Below are 22642 nucleotides of genomic sequence, written 5' to 3'. Positions count from 1 at the left end.
ACAAGAATAACATCAATATATATATGCAGGTTTTTACAAGTTGTTTTAGGATAATGGTTTTTCAACTCCTGCTATTATTCCCTGTCTCACTGTTACATGGGGGAAATCTTGCTTCAAATGTTGGGAGTACAGTTCCCATAATTTGGGATCTCAAGGGGATGTAAACAAAAAGTAGTTGTAATGTTGCCATGGAATCATTTCAGCCTATATTTGTTTTCATTCTGGCAAATAGGCACCATTAGAAGTTTGCCAAATTTGCTATTAGCAGTTCCAATTTGCAGTGTACCCATGGATGTACAGACAACTGTCAATGGATTATTCTGACACTGGAGAAAACTTAAAAACATGATGATTCTCAGGCAAGTTCTGGAGTTGTATGGAATGTATTTTTTTTATGTGATTTCTAAATGGATTTGTGAATGTTTATCATCATTTTCTGTGATAACTGAACCATTCTATTCATAGTTTTATGTGTGATGATCTTCTTTAATAAACTTGGTGACCATGTGTGGGAGTTCTTTTCCAGATGACTTCAGCCTCATATGTATCTGGAAATCAGGCATGTATCACAACACATTATAGGCCTGTATACAAGAAAAAAAAGGATTTGCAGCTGGTAGTCTTCCGGTGTGATCCAACAACAAGTCATATCAATGGTCAAAAACAAGACAACTCTGATCAGTTGACCCCTCATTTCCCAGTGTCTGTTTTTGAGAAAAATACTTTTTGAAGATAGGAGACATTTTTACACTCGTCCTGTTGGGAAGGTTGTCGGGAGTCCTTGTTTTCACTCATAGAAGTGAAACTTGAAACACAGGGAATTTTGATTTGTGTATCAGTTTTTCAAACATCATCTGTAAGAGCTGTAATTTTTGGCTGCTGACAGTTTTTATCCCTGGTTCATTTCTGCAGTATAAAGACATGGGGAGGCGCTGCACTAGTAATGAATTTATTTCCTCTGAGGCAGTAAAACACATCACATGAGCCTTTAGAAACTCCTCCAGGTTTAATTGGGCTAACTTTTATGTCTGACTAACTCACAAATAATCACTATAAACAGACTGAAAGCACTCAAATGCTAAGCAACATTAAGGCTACAAACAACCATGATGCAACACTCTTAAAAGGCCGTTAGACTGGTGCTCTCTCCATTCAAAAACAGTATCTAATGTTGTGAATGTGTAATTATCTCGTCATCGAATATAGGACGCCACCACAACGTGGCCAGAGAGTAGAGCCATGCTAGCAGCTGCGTGAGGCTGCACTCAGGCATAACAGTGCTTTGCTTCAAATGCTAACATCAGCATGCTAACACATCCAGTGACAATTATAACATGCTGATGTGTGCCAGGTATAACCCTTGCCATATGCACCATCTTTGTTTAACATATTAGCTTGCTAATATTTGCTAATTAGCACTAAACACAAAGCACGGCTGAAGCTGATGAGAATATCCTGAGTTAGGCAGTATAGTTTCCTGACAAATCTTTGACATTTCATCTGATGCCACCTTCAGGTCAGAGGATCACGGAGGTTATTACACCTGGGGGGGACATGGGTGTCGGTATGAAAGCAGTCAAACATTTCACTCAAAAACACAAAGGTGAACATCATGGGGATGAAGGAAAAGTCAGGGATCACCAAAGTCAGTTGGATTCATCTTCTGGGGACCATGAGCATCTGCACACACTTTTATGGTAATAGACCCAACAGTTGTTGTGGTAGGCTATTTCAGTCTGGACTAAAGTGGTGGAATTGCTGACAAAAGGTTAATTAGTAAAATTAAGTAAAAAAAAATAGATCAAAATTGTACTATATTAATCTTGCAACTATTAACTTGTGCACATTAAAGTCAATGTGAGAATGCAACTAACATTTGGTTTAGTCGACAGAAATAATCAGTCACAGCCTTATCCCCATTAACAAACATAATGAATATGACTTATGCAGACACTGACTTTACCATCTGTTGTCAGTGCTGCTCCAAAAGTCCCTGAAGGACAACAGTGGGCATGTTTGATATGACTCACAGCCCAGCTGCCAGGCTATGAGGCAACACAGAAAACATGTAATATGGCACAATATCTTGCTGAGATTACAGCTGATATATAAAGTAAGGATTAAAGGTTTGTATAGGTCTTTGATGCATAGGTCGATGTAGATGTCGAAAAGACCGGCTGTTCAAAGATGGCAGCGTCATTCATCAGCAGACTGGTCCCTGGGCAGCATGTACAAATGCTGGTGGTGAATCCCATGTGTAATATTTCCTCTATATGTAATCGACATCTGTCACACAGACAGACACCTTCATGGCTGTAAAGCCACCGTTGCAGTGCATGAATAACATCTTAATTGGATCCAGGGGTTAGTTTAAAAAGTACACTCGAGGCCTGATGAGTGACAGCAGAGAGGATCAGTGTGTTGTAATGCTTAGTTATCATTCTGGAAATGTACACAGGTGACGTGAGTTTGATTTACACTTCTAAAGCTCTTTTGACTATACTGTCTGTGTATGTGAACAAAGTACATACACTGTCTAATCATCTGTTTAACATAGAAGGCAAATTGAAATTCACTTCATAATGAATGAAGCTTGAATTATGTTTTTTTCAATACACTGACTTGATATGTCCTGTGTGAAATAAGCAGAGGGAAAAGAAAAGAGAGGATGCAAACACTCACAGCATTTCAAATACACTCATTTATCTGATTTATCTGAAGGCTGCACAGTCAGGCAGAACATTTTGCACTCACTGCTGCTTAAACAGGTCGATAGTGCACTAAGCAGCCATGTTTATCAATTAAATTGCGCCCTAATAACCTCCCACCCTAATACACAAACCTGCCTGTAATCTCTGTCTGCAGAAAAGTAAAATTCTTGACAGAAAAGAGTAAAAAATATGTGTGGTTTATTGATCTATCTGCAGCCCCTCTCTCTCAATGCTTTTGCCTCCATTTAGCTTTGACAAAATTTGTGTATTCCTGTCACCTGGTGGTCACAGTGAGTAATCACAATGGCGATGGTGAAAAAAAAAACATAACAGGGCAACGTTTCCTCATGTAGATGCTCATGACAAATGTAAGGTGCACAGGGAAAAATCCAACAAAACAACGTTTTTTGTTTTGTTTTGTTTTTTGCTTTTTAAAAAACATCAGAATCATTTTTGTTTGTTATCTTTATTGAAATACTCATCTCTGGTTCTGTTTTCATATTTATTTGAGTTAGTAGCCAACTAATTCTAACAGACTGACGAACTAACTGAAGAGTTACTGTATTCCTGTGAAAAGCTAATACGCTAAAATAAACTGCATCAAAAACTATAGCAAATTCCTCCAAAAATTGAACCATTTGAATTGTACAATTTAATAATCTGATATTTTATGTTCAAACCTCTTCTTGCAGGGAATGTCTCTGTTATTCCAAATGTAACATGAAGAGAAAAATATTTTTAAATAATCAAGGAAAGACCAGAAAAGAATATTTGCTCACATCATTTTATTTCTATAATATAGCTGTGAGGTAAAACATAATCAAGGCCTTCTAGTTATGAAAATACCTTATGAGTGTAACTTTAGTTACAAGTTATCTTGCTTATTTAAATTTATGATATGAATACAAAGCAATGCAGTAATACAAAAACATAAAATGAGGTATCATCATTATTAGTAGTAGCAGTGGTAGTAGTAGCCTAGTAGTAGTAGTAGTAGTAGTAGTAGTGGTAGTAGTAATAATACTAATAGTACTAATAGTACTAGTATATACTTTTAACATTACGACAGCTGCACTTGTGGTACGGCAGGAACAACCCTCCTCTTGCTTTACGGCAGACGTCCACTTCCTTTGGCTCCGGCGCTGTGTCTGGGTTTTGTACCGTGTGAGAACCGGCGGAAATAAACAGCTCTGCACGGTGACACATCATTCACGGTGAGACTAAAGTAAAACATGTACAGATGTATAAAACTGTTGTGTTTTTGTTGTGTGTGGAGTTAAACACTAGAGAGTCCTGTGAGGATGTTAGCAGCACACCGCTCAGTTAGCTTAGCCTTGCTAGCACGGCCACCTGGCAGGATGACTAGCATTAGCTGTAGCCACCGTTAGTTAACTGAGTCACTGCCAGAAGAAAATAAAAAAAACGCGATTCAGAAGTGTGATCCAGAAGACATTGCAATTCTCCTTTCCTTAACATAATCTAATGAGCGCAGTTCGTCAGTTTTATGTTCCAGTCGAGATACTTTTGAGGTCAGGATGCCGGTAAAGATGCTGTTTGAAATAATCTTTATAGTATGGCCTCTTCCAAGCTCTCTGAAGGACTCACATACTTAGTGTTTACTGGTTTAAGGTTGTCACACATTAATGTGTCCTCTAGTTAATTCAGCATGATGTGAAGGAGTGGTGTCTCCTCTGCTGGGGTGTGTTCTTTTAAAGGCCATAAATAAGAACTAATTAATGATGTGAGCCAGTACTTAAATGTCTTCTTTGAACTGCTGGTCCATCCAGCAGTTTTGAACTCAAGGATGTTTAGTTTACTATCATGTACAACCAAGAGCAGCATCTTGACATGTGAGAAGCTGGGAGCAGCAAATGTTTGGCTTGGAAAAGTGATTAAATTGATTATTTGATTATCAAAATAGTTGGTAATTAATTTCACGGGTCAGTGATGACTAGCCCACTGCGCAAGCTGATCAGTGCCTATTAATTGTGGTGCATTGCTGAAGAGATCAGTGCTACTCATTGCCTGAGACCCTGTGCATATGTGAGATAAATCCATCTTCTACAGTTTAAACTCATCTTAAAAAAAAAAACTCTTCATTTTTTCACTTTGAACTCAGGAGATGGCGAAGTTCAACGCCCCTGTGATCCAGGACAATCCGTCCGGATGGGGTCCATGTGCAGTCCCAGAGAAGTTTAAAGACATGCCCTACCAGCCTTTCAGCAAAGGAGACCGTCTGGGAAAGGTTTGTTCTCTCACATTAGATACTTCTACAGTTTTCTGCTGAACCAAGTTGTCCTGAGTTTGTTTTCCACAGTTTTCCTAACGAGCGTTGTCTTTTGTCAGGTCGCTGACTGGACTGGAGCAACTTATCAAGACAAGAGATACACAAGTGAGTGAGAGGCTGTTCAAGATGTTCCTCTTATGTACATTTTATTTATTAGTAAGGACAGCGTACATTAGTCAACACTTCTTTAAAAATGCCTGTGTTGGTGGTGGAAAGTGAACTGATGGTTAAAATTACTGACAGAAACAAAAGCAATAAAATAAACATTCCCAAGACAGTGTTCAAACCATGCAGAGCAAACCGAAGAAATAAAACAAATCTAGGCAAAACCGATAACAAGAATTTGTTGTTTGTGTGGTAGCATAGAGTTGAAAATATAAATAGATTGAGAGGTCTGGACACACTAACTTCCTCATTGGTAGTTTGTGAAGTCGATTAATCCACACAAATAAATTGTCAACATGTGGGAAACACGTAAAGATCAAATTTTATAAACAGACTGAGGTATAAAACTTCAGATTAGACAGGCGATGCAAAACTAATTTATTCACGTTTAATTCATTGTATTTTAAAACCAACTTGAAACGCAAATGCTTTTCACTCCTGTTTCTGGAATGTCTTCAACATCATTACTTGTGTATATGTTTTGCCTTTAGATAAGTATTCCTCTCAGTTCGGAGGCGGCAGTCAGTACGCCTACTTTCATGAGGAGGACGAGACGAGCTTCCAGCTGGTGGACACCGCCAAGACTCAGAAGACGGCATACCAGAGGAACCGCATGAGATTTGCTCAGGTACAACAGACCAAAGCCACAGAGACGCTGAACGTCACAGGGCGTCTGCGGTTCTCACAAAGAAATGAATTTAGTTTAGCAATTGAAAAGTCTTGAATTTCAAGTCACCACTTAAATACACCGCTGCTTATCTGCATCCTAGTCAAGTTAATTTAATTAGTTATGTGACAATGGGTGAATAAATTCATGTACTTACTAAGTAATTCAAAGCCTTATAGTTTCTGCTGGTTTTCTGTCGTTCTGTGGTCGGTATGATCATGAAACGGGTTTAAACTGAATTCTCTGTGTCGAGTCCTAAATTTAAGGCAGAAACCCTGAAATGTGTCAGTTTATTTACAATACAAGTGTTTTGTTTTATATTTGAACTAGTCCTCTAACAGGATGATGCTTGTTTCAACAGAGGAATCTGCGCAGGGATAAGGACCGGAGGAACATGACCCAGTTCAACATGCAGACGCTCCCGAAGAGCGCCAAGCAGAAGGAGAGGTGAGAGTCCGTCAAAGCTCTGCCTGAAGGAAAAGTCCTGTTCCAGCTCATTTCTGCCAAATGTGTCATCTTCTGGGCTCCACACAAGAAGAGAAGGAGCATGAGATTTGCACATTTTCTGCCCACAGCAGGTCAGATTGTAAAGACTTCAGTTAATGTGTTTGTGTTTTTCAGGGATCGCATGCGTCTGCAGAAGAAGTTCCAAAAGCAGTTTGGTGTCCGTCAGAAGTGGGACCAGAAATCCCAGGTATTTATCAGTCGTTGAACAGAAAATTAAGAAGTGTCACTTCTGATAATTGATTCATTGTTTTTGTCGTTTTACATAACATAAATGCCAAACATTTGCTGGTTGCAGCTGCTCAATATATATGTGATATGTGATGGAAAAATCTTTACGTTTAAACATGTCACCTTAGACTGTGCAGAAATTCTAACAGATGTTTTCACTGACATTTTATAAGCAATTAATGAATAATGAAATCATGTCAGTCCATTATGAAAATAATTGTGACACACCTATACTGGCTACACAAGACAAACACGCATCTTAAAGATAATACTGTATCATAAATGAATTGTTTCTTATCCCAGGATTCCAAAATTTAAATAAAAAGTTGTGAGAAACACGTATTTTGTCAGTGAGTAAATTCTGTTTTGTTTGCATGAAGCAGCTCATTTTCCTACTTAGGGTTTTTGCTAACATGGATGTTTATCTTTGTCCCACCTGTGCGACCCCCTCCCTCCCTCCAGGCCCAGCTGAAGCCCAGAGACTCCTCTGTGGAGGTGAGGAGCGACTGGGAGGTGAAGGAGGAGATGGACTTCCCCAGACTAATGAAGATGAGGTACATGGAGGTGGCTGACCCTCTTGACATGTAAGTGAAACCGTCCTGCTCTCTGTCGTCACTCATTCAACTTGTATCAGAGGTGAGATACAGAAGATGATGAGCTGTTGTTTCCCGTTTCCTCCTCCAGCGAGTGCTGCGGAGCCCTGGAGTACTACGACAAGGCTTTCGACCGCATCACCACCCGCAATGAGAAGCAGCTGAAAAGCATCAAGAGGATCTTCCACACTGTTACTACCACTGATGATCCAGTCATCCGCAAGGTCTCAAGTTTTTTTCTATATAACCAGCTGTTCCAGTAAACACAACACGAGCCCTCTTCAGACATGGAATATGTGACACTGCTGATGGAGAAGTGACAGACGTGTGTTAATGTCCCTTATGGCTTTATTCAGACATGCAAAGACCGTTAAGAGCCACACCACATGCATGATATTCGGCATGTAACACGTGGGACAGTACAGGAAGTTACCTGTAACCTATGACCTTACGGTGTGAGCTGTCTGGTTATCTCGTCTTCAGGAGGGCAAACCACATTGTAATCTTGTGTGAAGATGTGTCAACATGACTGCATTTAGGCTACGTCCACACTGATACATTTTCAATTTAAAACAGCTGTCCAGACTAACACACCTGAAAACACATATCACATGACCCGATATTCACATTCACTTCGCAAGTGCGAGCTGGTGTAAACGGGAAGCAGATTGTCTACTCTGCAGTTGATTAGTGGCAGAAAATACTATAAATGAGGAGCAGCAAAGAGAGCTGCAGTGTCAAAATACAGAATTTAACTGCCAGCTGCCAGCAAAGACAACAAGTTCAGTAATGCTTGTATTTCATTATCATGTTGTATTCACCACTGGTAGTCGAGGCTGATAAGAGCCAATCAGGGAGTGACCGTGGATGTCCAAGTCATGCCCGTTCAGACTACAACACAAGCCCAGAGCTTCAAACTGAAACAGGTCCGTCAGAGTTTCTGAAAGATTCTGGAGTAGTGTGGACCTCTGGAGTAAACATAAGAGATGAGTTTTAAAACTAAAAGGTAGTAGTATCGACAGCCTAAAACAGACTTGTTCCATGTTGACAGTGATATGGAAATGCTACTGGCTCCAACCAGTGAGATTGTAGTCATGACTTTTATTGAAAAAATAACCCAGGTGTTTATTCAGACATGAGACCAAAATTTTAAATTAAAAGAAGATGCTCTGAACTCTCCAGTCAGACATCTAATGTTTGGACACTTGTAATAATCTTTGTTTCTTTCCGTCTCCAGCTGGCCAAGACCCAGGGCAACGTGTTTGCCACTGACGCCATCCTGGCGACCCTGATGTGCTGCACACGCTCAGTCAACTCCTGGGACATCATCGTGCAGAGAGTGGGCAACAAGCTGTTCTTCGACAAGAGAGACAACTCTGACTTTGGTGAGGCCTTGTGAGAGCTGCTCACACCTGCTCCCGAAATCTTTGGTGGTCGAACCATAAAACCTCAAATAAAAGTCTCAAATAACAGCAGATTAAAAAAAACAAAAACAAAAAAACACTGAATCAAGTGAAATTACCTGGAGCCTGCTACAACAGCTCATATGGTAAATTAAATTTCAGGTACATTTTTCATACTGTAATTAATTCCTGCTGTGTCTTCTGATCAATCTTAAGCTACCATCAATGCATCCTGATGGTTTTTCACAGTAAAAGACTTTTTTTTCTGTAAAACTTTTAATGTGAGAACCCGAGTTGCAGTCACAGTAGCTTAACATTGGTCAGAGAAAAAAGGAAAAGTGGATCCTGACGTGACCCTAGTTTTTCAGATGAGTCAGTGTTACGGGAATGGGGAATGATTCCGATTTGTTCCTGTCCTTCTGAGGCCACTTTATCACAGTTTAACTCACAGTGTTTAACTGCTGTGCTGCTATGTAACTCAACATCTGTAACTCTTCCTCTCAGATTTGCTCACTGTGAGTGAGACGGCCAATGAGCCACCACAGGATGAGGGCAACTCCTTCAACTCTCCCCGTAACCTGGCGATGGAGGCCACGTACATCAACCACAACTTCAGCCAGCAGTGTTTACGGATGGTAAAAACATACACAATTTAAAACCCATATGTGTCACATTTAATGTGATTTACAGCATCTTCTTAAAATGTGTCTTTTGTTTGTAGAAAATGAGTCTTGGTGAAGCTTGGCACAGTTTCTGTTGTTATGACCTGCAGAGGTGTCATCTAGTGCCTCCAGCAGAACTTGATTTGTCTCAGTTAGGAGTTACACATGAGTTATTTTCCTGTCTGGGCTCTTTGACATAACTAGATCTATAAAATGTCCTAAACTGAAATGTTTCACTTGTGTGTGTTTGTTTCCTTTTATTCAGGGTGGGGAGCGTTACAAGTTTCCTACCTCCAACCCGTTTGTGGAGGAGGACATGGACAAGAGCGAGGTGGCGTCTGTGGCCTACAGGTAAACACTGAACTGAGTTGTTTAGTTAATTGTCAAGTTGATTCTTTTATATCCTCTGTTCTCCACCGGTCTAGACTTCTAGACACATTTATTTCATATGAGAAATGATTTCTCTTAACCTTAATGCACTGCATGCTGGGAAGTATAGGTGAATAGGCAAACAATGTCTCTAATTAACTTAATTTGATGAGTTAGATTAATCAACACTGGGTCCCCGAAGGCTGACGTATCGTCTTTGTGTTTCAGGTACCGTCACTGGAAGCTCGGGGACGACATCGATCTGATTGTCCGCTGCGAACACGACGGAGTGATGACTGGCGCCAACGGAGAAGTTTCCTTCGTTAACATCAAGACCCTCAACGAGTGGGACTCCAGGGTAAGAGAAGGCGGGGGGGGGGGCAGGTTTAGTGGTTTTAATGGCGGCTGATGTTTTTCGGTCATGAGCTACTTTTCATACTATTACAAGGCTGGGAAAACAGTCATTTGTCATTTTTATTTTTGCAGTCATGTGTAAAGTAGATGGTATCCTAACTGAACCTAACTCACAAGGGTCCAGTGTGAAGCTAAATGATCCATATTTTTTTGGTTTGTTCTGTTTTTTTTTTCACAAGAAGAATTTCTTGATTTTTTTGACCCTTAACAACCAAATACAGACACATAGTAAATGTCTGGCCAGTAACTAGATATTTTAGAAAAATAAAAGACACATAACCTGTCAAACTGTAAAAATCTCCCTGATGTGAAATGACTATTCAGTGTAGAACATGAAAGAACTTTGACCAGCTGAAACTGAGATGTCTCTCTTTTTAAAATTAAGTTTAATTTAAACTTGTGTTGGGAATCAAGTCTTTGTATTAAGTGGGGAAATCCTGTGCAGACCCTTTACCTGCAGCATCAGTTGAACAGTTGCTGTTGTGTTATAAAGCTTCTGTCTGTCTGCGTCACCATCAGTATTGTAACGGCGTGGACTGGCGTCAGAAGCTGGACTCTCAGAGGGGAGCCGTCCTGGCCACCGAGCTGAAGAACAACAGCTACAAACTGGCCCGCTGGACCTGCTGCGCCATGTTGGCGGGATCAGAATACCTGAAACTGGGGTGAGAGAGACACGAGCGACCTGTTATACCGTCTACTTGTTTTGATGTCAAAGAGCTGCAGAAGTCTGTCAGTCCAGAAACAGCACGTCTCCGTTTTCTGCCTGAATAATAATGACCATTTGATTGGACGAATAAAGCACACACACGCTCTTCCTGTTGTAAGGGTGGATTCTGTTTCCTGTGAAGGGACAAACAGTCCAACAGAGCCGTAGAAGTTTGTATCCACCGTTCATCGTATCTCTGTGTTCCTCAGGTACGTGTCTCGTTACCACGTGAAGGACTCGGCTCGCCACGTCATCCTGGGCACGCAGCAGTTCAAACCCAACGAGTTCGCCAGCCAGATCAACCTGAGCATGGAGAACGCCTGGGGAATCCTCCGCTGCGTCATCGACATCTGCCGCAAGCTGGATGAGGGCAAGTACCTGATCCTGAAGGACCCCAACAAGGTGAGAGAGCAGATCCGGTTCAGGAGCTACAGGCAACTGTAAACTGTCGGAGCTGACGTGGTGACACTCTGTGTGTTTTCTGTCAACAGCAAGTCATCCGGGTATACAGCCTGCCTGATGGCACCTTCAGCTCTGATGAGGAGGAGGAGGAAGAGGAGGATGAAGAGGATGAGGAGGAAGAAGGTGAGATTCCTGCTACTTTTACTCTAACTTCTACATCCAGGAAATCAAGTTTTTTTTTTCTACTTGCACAAAAAAGTTTATTTTAGAGCTAAAAGCATCATGACTCCAGGAGCCGGTTTCACAAAGACAGACTTTGACTGTGTCTTAGATAGAACAACAGTCAGTCTTCAGAGAGACTTAGTCTGAATCCATATGTTGCACAAAGCAGTTTAGTTCTTGACTAACTTAAGCCGGACTGTGGTAGAGTTTATTCTGGGTAAATTAAGACTTTTTTCAATATATAAAAAATGGCCAACTGAGGAACCCCATCCAACAGCTCAGCTCCCCAGCTTACCCCAGCAGAGAGTTCAACAGTTAAAGACTGTATGAAGAGTGTAATGATTTGATGAAAAATCTGATTGGAAAAAAAAATCACTGCGGTCTCTAAAAACTCTTTCCCTTCCTGTTAGCAAACCACAAGCCATGTTTTCCTGTTTTTTTGTTGCTGGGTGCCACTGGTCATTTATTGTTTAAAATGAACTTAAAATGAGTCAGTCTCTTTCTTTTTGTGAAACGGTTTTATTTGCATTATACTAATCTGTGAGCAAAATGAAGACTGGCCCAACACTACAGACCAGTCTGAAATATCTTTGTGAACCCGGCCCCAGGTGTCTTCACCCGTCTCTGATGTCGGTCAGTGAATCTAATGGAGGTTGAACGAGACCGCCTCCCTCCCTGCTTCTCTCGGCCTCAATTTCTCTCCCTAATCACAAAAACAGAGAACTGGTTTTGCTGTAAATGTGTTCAGACAATAGAGCTGCCCCCAACCAAAGATTTTCCTTGTTGACTTTGCTCTGAACATTCAAAAAACGCGAGGCAGCCAGGGCACGAAAGGTGGCGCACAAAACACTCCCTGTCTTTAAAGAACAACTGAACAAAAAGACGCCTCTCACTATAGAAACCACATGCTGTCTGATCGGGGCCATAGGGATGTTTTGGATGCATTCCTACATAGATCCATCATCCATCGTGTCTTGTGTTGAAGAGATGTTCAAAGTCAACCAAAAACAGTCAGCTGTTGCCTTTGGAGATAATTAATATAATTAAGATTTGCCTGGTCGACTATTAGTTAGTGATTAGTGTAGTATTTGTCACACGTTTATGGTATTAATTTAATAATTTAAATATATATTTTCGGGGTCATCAGAAAAATGGTTTGACTTCAGGGCTGAGGGAGAATGTAATCAGTAACATTGGTAACACTGTGCTACATTACAGAGTAAAACAAACCTGTAATAATGAGCCTTTTAAAATACACATTTTACAAGCGCCCGCTAACGACACTGGTGAAAATGAACGATTCCAAATGTATCTGAACCACCAACGTGGACAACGTGTTGCCACGGAGAGCGAGCGGCCATGCTAAGTGGCTAACATTAGGCAACTTACATGTTCCAAATGATAAGCGTTGTTAGAGGTTGATGAATACAGGCGAGTGTTTGCCTTCAGAGTTCTTCAGACTTCCTTGAAAGTATCATTGTCTGAGTATAAATTCAGGGTCTGTTCCTAGAAGCAGGTTTCCTCAGTCATCAGGCTAATTTACCAAACAATCTCCATATTAATCCTGTTATGTTCGCTGCTAATTGTTTTTCTCCTCCTCTTTCTAGATGAAGAGAATTGAAGTGTGGAGTCGGCTCCAGTGACCAAAGCGGCCTGCACCGTTCTACTAGAAACACAATTTAATTCCTTTTGACATTCAATAAATGCAACAGATTGGCCAACAGCTTTGATTAGTGTTTTATCTTCATTTTTCCTCATACTGAAGATTCAGAAAGCATTTTAATGGATAACCTTCATGACACAGTTTACACATCAGCAGCTGTAGATGTTGTAAAAACAAGAAACACAGTGTTCACTGAATACGGTGAATTTTAGATTTCTAGGAATTAGAGCTGCTTATTCCCAGATGCACTTCAGAGACAGATCAGAGTTTCTCCTGAAGCAGCTGATCGACTCTTTCACTCTGAGCTGGAGTAAACATGTTCCTCCAGATCTGGTCACCGATCTGACCTGCAGTGAAAAAATAAAACTAAACCTGACGTCTCTGCTCAGAGCAGCAGGTATGAATCGTTACCTTTTGTGCAAGAAGTTTCCACTGACCCCTCTCCTGCGGCAGAAACTCTTACTTTGTTTTTAAATCTTTTATCATGGACTTAAACGTAGATTTTTCTACAACTTCAACTGCTGACTGCTTCACTGAGGATTGTCCCTGCAACCTGCAGATCGTAGTTACTGCTCCCTTCAGGTCCTAAAGAGAAACAACACCAACAGAGAAAAGATTTTAACTCTGTCCAACACATCAACACTTAAACAGCCCAAGAAGAAAAAACACTTCCTACAGAAATCATGTCCTGGTAGGTCAGGGAGAGGATGTTGTACTGTTCTGTCTGTATGTGCTCAAAACAGGATGATGCTCCAACTGTGAAATGGTATAATACACACTGCCAGTCAACAGGTTTACAACAGCTACGATGTCTAATTACACAATTCAATGTCTCAGTGTTTCTGAAATTAAACCATAGAACAAAAACAATTGATTTAAAGAAGATTTTAATCTTGTTGAACTAAATTTGAGACTCAGCAGCTGAACTCACTCGTGGAAATCATTTATTAGTCCCGACACAGTTGCAGAAATTCCCACTTGTATTTTGCTTTACTTTCACCTTCAGTCCAGTTCATCCCAGACCAGTTCCATGAGGATCAGGTCTGCAGACTCTGGTGGTCTTCATCATGTGGCTCATTATCTCGCTTCAGGATGAACCAACCAATCTGTCTCCATTTGTCACATGTCTTTTCTCTCCATTCTGACAGCAACAGCAGAGGGTGCAGCAGAGGGGGTAACACAGTTTGTTCAAGTAGTGTCTTTATACAGAGGGTTTGTAAAGTCATCACCAAGCTAGGCTGGAAACCACCTTACTAAACTAACAGTATGTGAAGTAGTTAAAACCAGCTCCACCTCGAGCAGCTACAACAGTAACTTCTGCTTTTTGTTAAATATTAACTAATTGTATCTCTCTGGGCCTTAAACAGTCGTCAAATGAAACAATGTGAAGTTAAGAGGGGAAGTAACTGATGAAACTGCTATCAATTGATACACATCTCAGACGTCACAAAGAACCACATCTAGATATATATGTATATGTAATTACTTTTTTCCCCCATAATTTTACTGTTTTTCTAAATTATTTGTTGGTCCACTTACAATACCTTGACAGCCCACCAGGGGCCGGCAGCCCTCAGGCTGGGAACCACTGCCTTTGAGGAAACATCAGAGACTCAGCCACATTTGCATTTATTCTGATGCTACAGTAACAAATAGACAGGAAATCAGGGATGACGTGCAGCAAAGGGCCAAAGGTCGGACTCAAACCCATGGCTGCTGGGGTTAGGACCAAAGCCTGTGTGGTTCGTGCTCTACCAGGTGAGCCGCCAAGGCGCTCCAGCAACTTTTATTTGTCAATGTTTGTTAGCTTGCAACTGGCAGTAGCCTTTGTCCGACGCACTGCCTGCTGGGTACACACTGCCACCAGCAGTAAGCTTTAGATACAAGACAGTGTTTGATTGTTTGGCTGGGAGTTGATTTACTTCTTGAACAATGTGAAAGTCCGAAATGTCAAGCGTCATACCAAATGTTCAGTGCTGAACCGTGGTTCACTGAGTGCTCATACCACATCCTTCACAAGCATTATGTGTGGGATGTACTGTTTAGTACATCACTAACAACATTGGTGGAAAAATTGCTGTTCACATGGTAAAATCACAAGACACACACATATACACACGCACGGCGGGGGAGTCTTTTGTTGTATTGAGTAAGAGCAAGTGTAATTAAGTGTTTTCAGTTGTCCTTACTGATTATACACTTGCCCAGGGTGAAGTTAGTTACATGATGTAACTGGACAACCATGTACCTGTCGCCATGTCCAGCGACAGCATCGCCAGGATCTCGCACTTAAGTGTAAACACAGTCTTTGGTGCCAGGAAATCGCCAAACAGGCCCCGTGTGCAAAACAGACACCAGTTTTATTCTAAGTGGACATATCAATTTAAAAACAAATCCTTGGTCTCAGTATTACAGTGATTTAATTCACCAAGACACCTCACACAGTCACTTTGAAAATTATTATATGCAAGTTTTTTTTTCTTTATTATATTTTCCTTTTTATCAGCAGACATGTTCTTGTATCTTTCACATGTTCTTGTTTATCTTTTACATTTTCTAGTCTATTTTTCACATGTGCTTTATCTTTGATGCTTGTTCTTTATCGTTCATGTCATTTGCTGTTGATTCTGTGTCTCAATCCTTCTTGTTCTCCTTCTTCTCTGGATAAAATGGCGTATCCAGGATAGCTTTGTTTTTTTATTTTTTTGATGTTGACAGGCTTCGACACAAGGATCCACAGATCTTCTCCCATGAGTCCATCTCTAAGTGCCAAAGTTTAGCTGTGGCCCTGATGGACTGTGAAGCTTCACCTTTTGCAGCTCTGGCCAGACTGAGGCTGTTTTTGCAGATGGACAAGATGTTGAAGCCGAGGAAAAAAGCACTGACTGTGATCAAACCAGTCCTGGCTGCTGCCATCTGAGGCACATCGCATCCATCTAATGCTCCACCTTCAACACCGGTTTCAGTATTTGTTCCTATACCACCAGTATCAGTCAGAACTCTGGATATTCCCTGAGCCACATCGATCTTACTCGCTTCCATTCTGGAGACAGGTTGACCGGTCACCTCCTGCAGACAGTCCTGGAGATGCTGCACGTCCTCCATGAAGCTCTGGAAGACCTCACTGGCTTTCTTCTGATGTTTACGCTTTACTCTAGTCCCTGCAGTTGTGGTGACAGCACTGCTGACTACACTGGTGAGTCCCAGACAGTTGTACTGCTACTGAAATGAGTTTGTGGATTACCATGTTTGTACACACCACTGCACTTTGTGGACTTCCTTTCACCTCACCACAGTGGGTGTAACACAGAGCTGTGAGACGCTGTCAGTTGTTTGAGGTGCAGCTGGTTTTTATTTGTTTGGTTGTTTTTGTCATATAATTTAAACATCAGTTAATTATCAAAACCACCAATGACTCCCTGCCCATTCCATATCAATTAATGTCATTATTTGAGCATTATTCTGGTTCCACCTTTGTATCTAAGACAGTGTGCTGAAAGACACACATTTAATCAGTGAATGAGTGCAGGCAGTGAAATGATCATACAGTAGATGGAAGGCTGGGCTGTGTCGGAGTGTGGACTGGGGGAGCTGGGGATTTAAAAGTGCATTGCACACAAAAACGCAGATCTTAAAAGTGTATCACACCCTTTGTGCACTCTCTGCAGCTTCTCTATATGAATCCAATCACTCTGTCTTCAAAGTAGAAAATTAACAAAGGCAATAATAATTACAAAATTATATCATTTTAAAATCTTGCACAACAGAAAAGTGACAACATTTTTTGTTTTTTATCATTATTATTATTATTGTGGGAAATTTAAAGGGACATTCTTCAGAGCACACAGTGCTTGAGGCTCTGAACTTGCTCTTGCTAGAGAGAGAGGAGATGTAAAACTACATTGAGATGGGTTTTGGTTCTTAAACCACAAATATCTTCTTATGGATCAATACTTCAAATAAAACACAGGAAATGTGTAAAATATGGGACATTTAAAGCTTTACAGAAAACAATTGCAAAGTTGGGTGAAGCAGGTGCCTCCATGAACAAAAAAAGTCCACATTGTATGAAACAAAAAAAAGAAATATCCAAGAAATAATGTATTATTCTTATTTAATCTATTCTACACATTGAAGTTTATTTTTATGACAGTAAATGTGTTTGTGTCGTACAACATCATTGTGACATCATTATGACAGATTGCAACCCTACTGGTAAATATTCTTCATAGAATTTATCACTGAATGACATATGTAATACATTCATAGTAAAAGAAATAAAATAGAAAGAAATAAAAAGAAATTCAGTTAAGGAAATAGCATACTGCACATGTAATTGTTAACCAACTCAAGTAATCAGTTTGTTATGAGAAATAAACTTTAAAGGAGATATTTGTACGTTTTTCTAACGTTAGCATTAATGGCTGTTTGCCTTTATTGCTTTACTCACCAACAGCTGTCTCAAGAGGTGGAAAGAAACACCGGTGTTAACTCTTGTTTTGCTTGTTTTTCTATCACTTCTTTTCCTCTACTGAAGTTAGCATGCTAACCAGCTAGCCCCAGCCCGGTCAGACTGTCTCGTCACTTTCTGATACCGAGTCACTACAGGGTCCAGTCTGCCCTGAAGAACTCACTGCTCAGAGGATGTATTATAATCTATGGTCTTGTAGACTCAACTATGGCTGAAGCTCTGCAACACTGGTAAGTAAACAACTGTTAATGCTAATGTTGGCTATATAGCAACAGCAAAACTTACAAATAGCTCCTTTAAGAGTTGGTCAAGCAGAGATTTAAATTGTGTTTGATACTAATCAGTGATTTACAGCTTTTGATTGAATTTCTTCGTTCAAATTAATCAGAGTAAGCAAAAAGGCACATTAGAGAGTTGCCACAGATGCAGTACTATGTGTTTACTGAGTGCTACGCTACACTTGATTAAATGAAATATTCACATCCGTTTCTCTGTGTGTAGATCTAGATCTACTTCATGGATAAAATGGTGTCTCCAGAGTACCTTGTTTTCTCTCTGATGTTAAGAGACTTTGACACAAAGAGTCACGGATCTTCTCCCATGACTCTATCTCTGAGCTCAAAAGTGCAGCTCTGGCTCTGATGAACTTTGAGACTTTAGTCTCACTGCCTTTAGCCAGATTGATGCTGTCTTTACAGATGAAGAAGATGTCCATGCCGAGGAAAAGAGCATTGAGTCCGATGAAACCTGCCCTGGCTGAATTGGATAGAGCGAGAGGCCCTTTGACTGCTGCCTGACCAATATCTGGGATGTCTGAGGCCACCCTGGGCACATTGCGTAATGCTTTACCTTCCTGGGCCACCACCTTACCAACACCTGTAAACACCTTTTCACTTTGCAACACCTTAACAGCAGAGGCAGCATCGACAAGTGAATCAATGCCTTTTCCAACAGCACAAACTTTACTGAAAACAATGCCCACTCCCTGAGCCACACCACTCACACTTGCTTTAATTTTAGAGACTGTTTGACTGGTCACCTCCTCCAGACAATCCTGGAGAATCTGCACATCCTCATTGAAGACCTTGAAGACTTCACTGGCTTTCTTTTCTTGTGTAACATTTACTCCAACCTCTGTGGCTGTGGTGACAATACCGTTAACTCCACTGGTGATTCCCAGCCCTACCCCTGTCATGGTCAGAGCTAGAGACACTCCTGCTGTTACAGGAATTAACGCCAACCCAACAATGGAAAGCACACCTCCAACTGCCCCCACTGAGCTGCCAGCCACACTGGAGATCTTTGCCCCTTTACTCATCTTGTCAAGCTGAACAGCAATGTCCTCCAGGTCTTTGAGACACTGCAGCATCCTGGGATGTCGCTTGTTGAACTCACTGATGAAGGCAGAACATGACTCCTCCCGAAACAAGAACACTGTCCGGAAGTGCTGGTTCATCCTGATAAAGACAAAAGAGGAAATTAAGTGAGAATAAATAATTATTTTAATACAATTACAAGTCATCCCGAAGAGAACATGAATGTGTTTAACACTTTTTACAGCAATCCATCCAATCTAAAAGTTATTGAGACATTTCCCTCAAAACCACTAATGAAAAGTCCAGAGATCACCAAGGTCATCACCAAATCTCCAAAGAATCACCAAAGCAATCAGGATCCGTCCTCTGGGGATGATATGGATATCTGTATAATATTTCATGGAGAACCATCCAGTAATTATTTTGACAGGTGGTAGATGCCAATGCCATGGAGTTGGATAAAGTATCTGATGTAGGATGGGACTGAGACTGGATTGCAGTATTGCTTGGACTGTAGTCTTCATGCAGAGTAGGAATGTAAAGGAGTAAACAAGTAAATAATCTTTGCACTTAACATGTCTATTTTTCTTGCTATGTAGCAAACAGCCACAACACGAACGCAAAAGCCACAACATCAATGCAGTTTTTTGTTTAATTTTTTGGGCGGGGCACAACTATGTTTGAGGCCAAAAAACATGAGGTGATGCTTACCTTATTTCATCAAGCTGATTAATGTGATAAAGCATCCTCTGTGTTTCATCTTCAGACAAGTCCTCATCGAGCTCAACCAGAGTTCTCCTAGTCTTCAGGCGAAAGTCCCAGAGGGAGCTGTGACGGACAGTTACACTTTATTATGCCTCTAATGCAAAATGTGCATTTTATTTTGTTCATGAAATGACTGTTTACCTTTTCTCAAACTGCTCACAGATTATCTGGATGGTCTGTATGTATCTGTCCAACTGATACGACAGCACTTCCGCATTCTGGAGTCTGGGAACAAAGAAGACTCGTGCATCTCTTTTAAACTCGAGGAGGAGGGGGCAGATTACTCGTGCAGCAGCGATGACAGCCTGAATCTTTTCAAGGCTGATCGCTTCAGGTAGAACTATCACCTGGTTTTCCATGAACACATGAAGTGAGGTGACCGCCAGCTTCTCCACTGCATCCAGGAAGCAGTCGAGCTTCTCCAGGCCTCCCAGAGTGTCCTCCAGCACAGCAGCCAGCTCCTTCTCCAGCTCGTCACAGGTTTGTTTTCCGTTCACCACGCCCCTCATGTATTCCAGAAAGGCCTTACCTTTCTCCTGTGACTTGGTAACGTGGCTGAGGCTCAGGTCAGTTTTGTCAAACCTGTCTTTGATGTCCTTGATCATCTTGGATTCCCTCTCCCTTGCAAGCACCCATTTAGAGCTCGTCTCACAGAATCCTCTCACTAAGGTGATGGAGATGAGGGTGTCTGTGACGTAGTGGCTCAAAGCCTCCCGTAGTTTCTTTCTGTAAGACAAAACAACAACCTTGTTGTCCGACCCACTGAGCTGTTATTGTGCAGTAACTCTCACTGAAAGAACTTTTGTGACTCCATCTTAGGTTTGTGATCTTGTGACCCTCCAGAGGGTCACAAGATAAATGTGAGGGGTCACAAGATGATTATTGGGAGAGGAAAGAAGAAAAGACAAAGGTCTGATGTACAAATTTGCATAAATTTTTCAGACTTTTCCAAACAAGATATGAATTTTGTTGCCTAAAATATTTTTCTTTTATATCGGGATCAAATATCTATATTTCAGTAAGCATCCTCCTTTCACCTTATTTGACCCTTTTCTATTACTCGGTTCTTCTCTTATTCTGTTTAAAAGATTCAAACTTTACCTTGCACCAGACATTTTCTCTCCTTGGTGTGAAGTCTTCAGCTGCTCTCTGGAGCTTCAGATAAAATAGAAAAGAAGGAGATTGGACGCTGTGTCAAAGAACACTGAATATATTGAAAGAACAAAGTGACCTCTCAGAAAGCAACTTCACCAGGTGTGTGTGGTTTCGTTTTCCTTTCTCCACATCAGCGAGTGGAGTCACGTGCCTGCACTAAACTCGCTCCAGACTCAGAGGTCTATACTTATTAAGGAGGCTGAGACTGTAAAAAAGGGTTCAAAGTCCTTCATGTGCTGTCGCTCCTCCCCGTGAGAAACTGCGATCGGGCCAACTGTCAATCACATTTCCATACTCGTCACAGTGAAATGACAAAATGTTTAATATATTTGTAAAAAAAATTAAAAAATAAATAAACAATAATCATAATAATAATTATAACAATAATAATAATAACTTTACTACTTTACTTGTATAGCATGTTTATACCAGAAATGTAGCACAAAGTGCTTTACAACAAAGAAATGACATGCACCAAGTGCTTCACATGGAAAGAGGTCAAAAACATGTAAAAGCATTGATTTAAAATGAAAAAACATTAAAAACATTAATGTAAAATGAGATATAATAATAAATGAAATAATTAATCATTAAATAAGAAGACATTTAAAAGAAATGCTGAGCAGTGCATATGGTTAAGGTGAAGAAATAAGTTTTGAGCTTTCTTTTAAAAGGGCTCAGTTTAGTTTAGTAAAAGACTCTTCATGAGAACGACTTACAGCGACTGGATCTGAAGACTTAGAGTCTTAAGATACCACACACTGATTTTATCTGCAGACAGTCGACATGAACTGAGCCAGACTGGACCAGAACTTGGTCCGATCAGTGAAGCGATTGTTAGGTTTGATAGACACAAGTAGAAGCTTCACTACAACAATATAAGTGCACAGAAAATAGACATTAAAAAAATAAAATATGAAAGACTTAAAGGGATGCATGTATTAATTTTTACACAGCAATACTATGACATGAATTCAATCTGAGGTATTTATCATTGTAGAAGAGGGAAGCCAAGTTACAGGGGAAGGAAGAGCGCTTTACCAAGGGCCAGCCTTTATATCAAGGTCACCAAAATGATTATTGTTGTCATCATCATTGTTTTATTAGATTTGTTGTTGTAGCTGTTGTCCCTGTTGAAATTATGTTTCCAACAGTGGCCCCAAGTCTTTGTGTTAAGCTAACTAGCATCATGTTTAACAGTAGCTTCATGTTTAACAGACGGCCATGAGAGTGGTCTCAATGTTCCCATATAACTTACTCCTGTCCCATGTTAATTTAGTGTCACCTTGATTCATTTGAACATCTGGAAATGGTACCTCATGAAATCCACAGTATGGCTGTGCCACATTTTAACTTTAAAATGGGTCGAATCAAATCTGTCCAAAAATGAAAACAGAAGAGGTGAGAACTTAAAAGTTAAAAAAGTTAAATGAAGGCAAGAAATTATTGAGAAAGAAAGACAGAAATAAATGAAAAACAAAATAAAAATAAAGTAACATGAGGAGAGGAAGGGAATCAAGCAGAATGAATGAAACAGAAAAAGCAGTGTGATGTTCATTGATCTATCATCTTGTTTTACGGTTAGAAGCAGAATTAAACACGAACAGGTTCAGTCTGAAATCAGCACCAGTCACACACAATCACACACTGTTACACACAAACAATAGATTCCTGTAATAAGGGCCACACACCAGCACAGCACACTGGCACTACACTCACACATCTCACACTCTGGGAGTGAAACTCACTGACTCCACTGCAACAGTCAGCTGATAACTTCAGATCCTCCTTTACAGAGGTGAACAAAGTACACAGCTCCATTACTTTAGTCAGGGTTTAGATCCTCCTGGTCAAATATTACTCCAATACAAGTGAAAGTTGTTTTACTTGATTTAAAGTACTGGAGTACTTGATTTTAAAATACTTATGTTGTTCT

General features: G+C 40.6%; 2 protein-coding genes across 2 annotated transcripts; one reads left to right on the top strand and one right to left on the bottom strand.

Annotated features, from left to right (window-relative positions):
• The first annotated feature begins 3794 nt into the window (after window positions 1–3794).
• Window positions 3795–13059, top strand: eif3d (eukaryotic translation initiation factor 3, subunit D). The gene is made up of 16 exons (XM_023393831.2): window positions 3795–3925; window positions 4831–4956; window positions 5058–5103; window positions 5655–5791; window positions 6192–6277; window positions 6452–6524; window positions 7028–7149; window positions 7250–7382; window positions 8396–8543; window positions 9066–9196; window positions 9489–9574; window positions 9821–9950; window positions 10526–10668; window positions 10922–11114; window positions 11204–11297; window positions 12944–13059. Exons 2-16 carry the CDS (start codon window positions 4834–4836, stop codon window positions 12955–12957), a joined length of 1659 nt encoding a protein of 552 aa, XP_023249599.1. The 5' UTR covers window positions 3795–3925; window positions 4831–4833; the 3' UTR covers window positions 12958–13059.
• Window positions 13060–16328: 3269 nt separating this feature from the next.
• Window positions 16329–20804, bottom strand: LOC111644867 (uncharacterized). Its single transcript, XM_087170289.1, has 4 exons — window positions 20653–20804; window positions 19693–20277; window positions 19498–19614; window positions 16329–18927 (listed from the first exon to the last, which is right to left on the bottom strand). The coding sequence occupies exons 1-4, from the start codon at window positions 20664–20666 to the stop codon at window positions 17985–17987; spliced, it is 1659 nt and encodes a 552-aa protein (XP_087026415.1). The 5' UTR covers window positions 20667–20804; the 3' UTR covers window positions 16329–17984.
• Between the last annotated feature and the right edge of the window lie 1838 nt (window positions 20805–22642).

Source organism: Seriola lalandi, unplaced genomic scaffold (assembly GCF_002814215.2).
Source record: "Seriola lalandi dorsalis isolate HSWRI2012SDOR001 ecotype SW California unplaced genomic scaffold, Sedor1 jcf7180002054944, whole genome shotgun sequence".
Classification (NCBI taxonomy): domain Eukaryota; kingdom Metazoa; phylum Chordata; class Actinopteri; order Carangiformes; family Carangidae; genus Seriola; species Seriola lalandi.
Note: the sequence above shows the minus strand (reverse complement) of the source record. Positions and strands in the feature narration are given on the sequence as shown.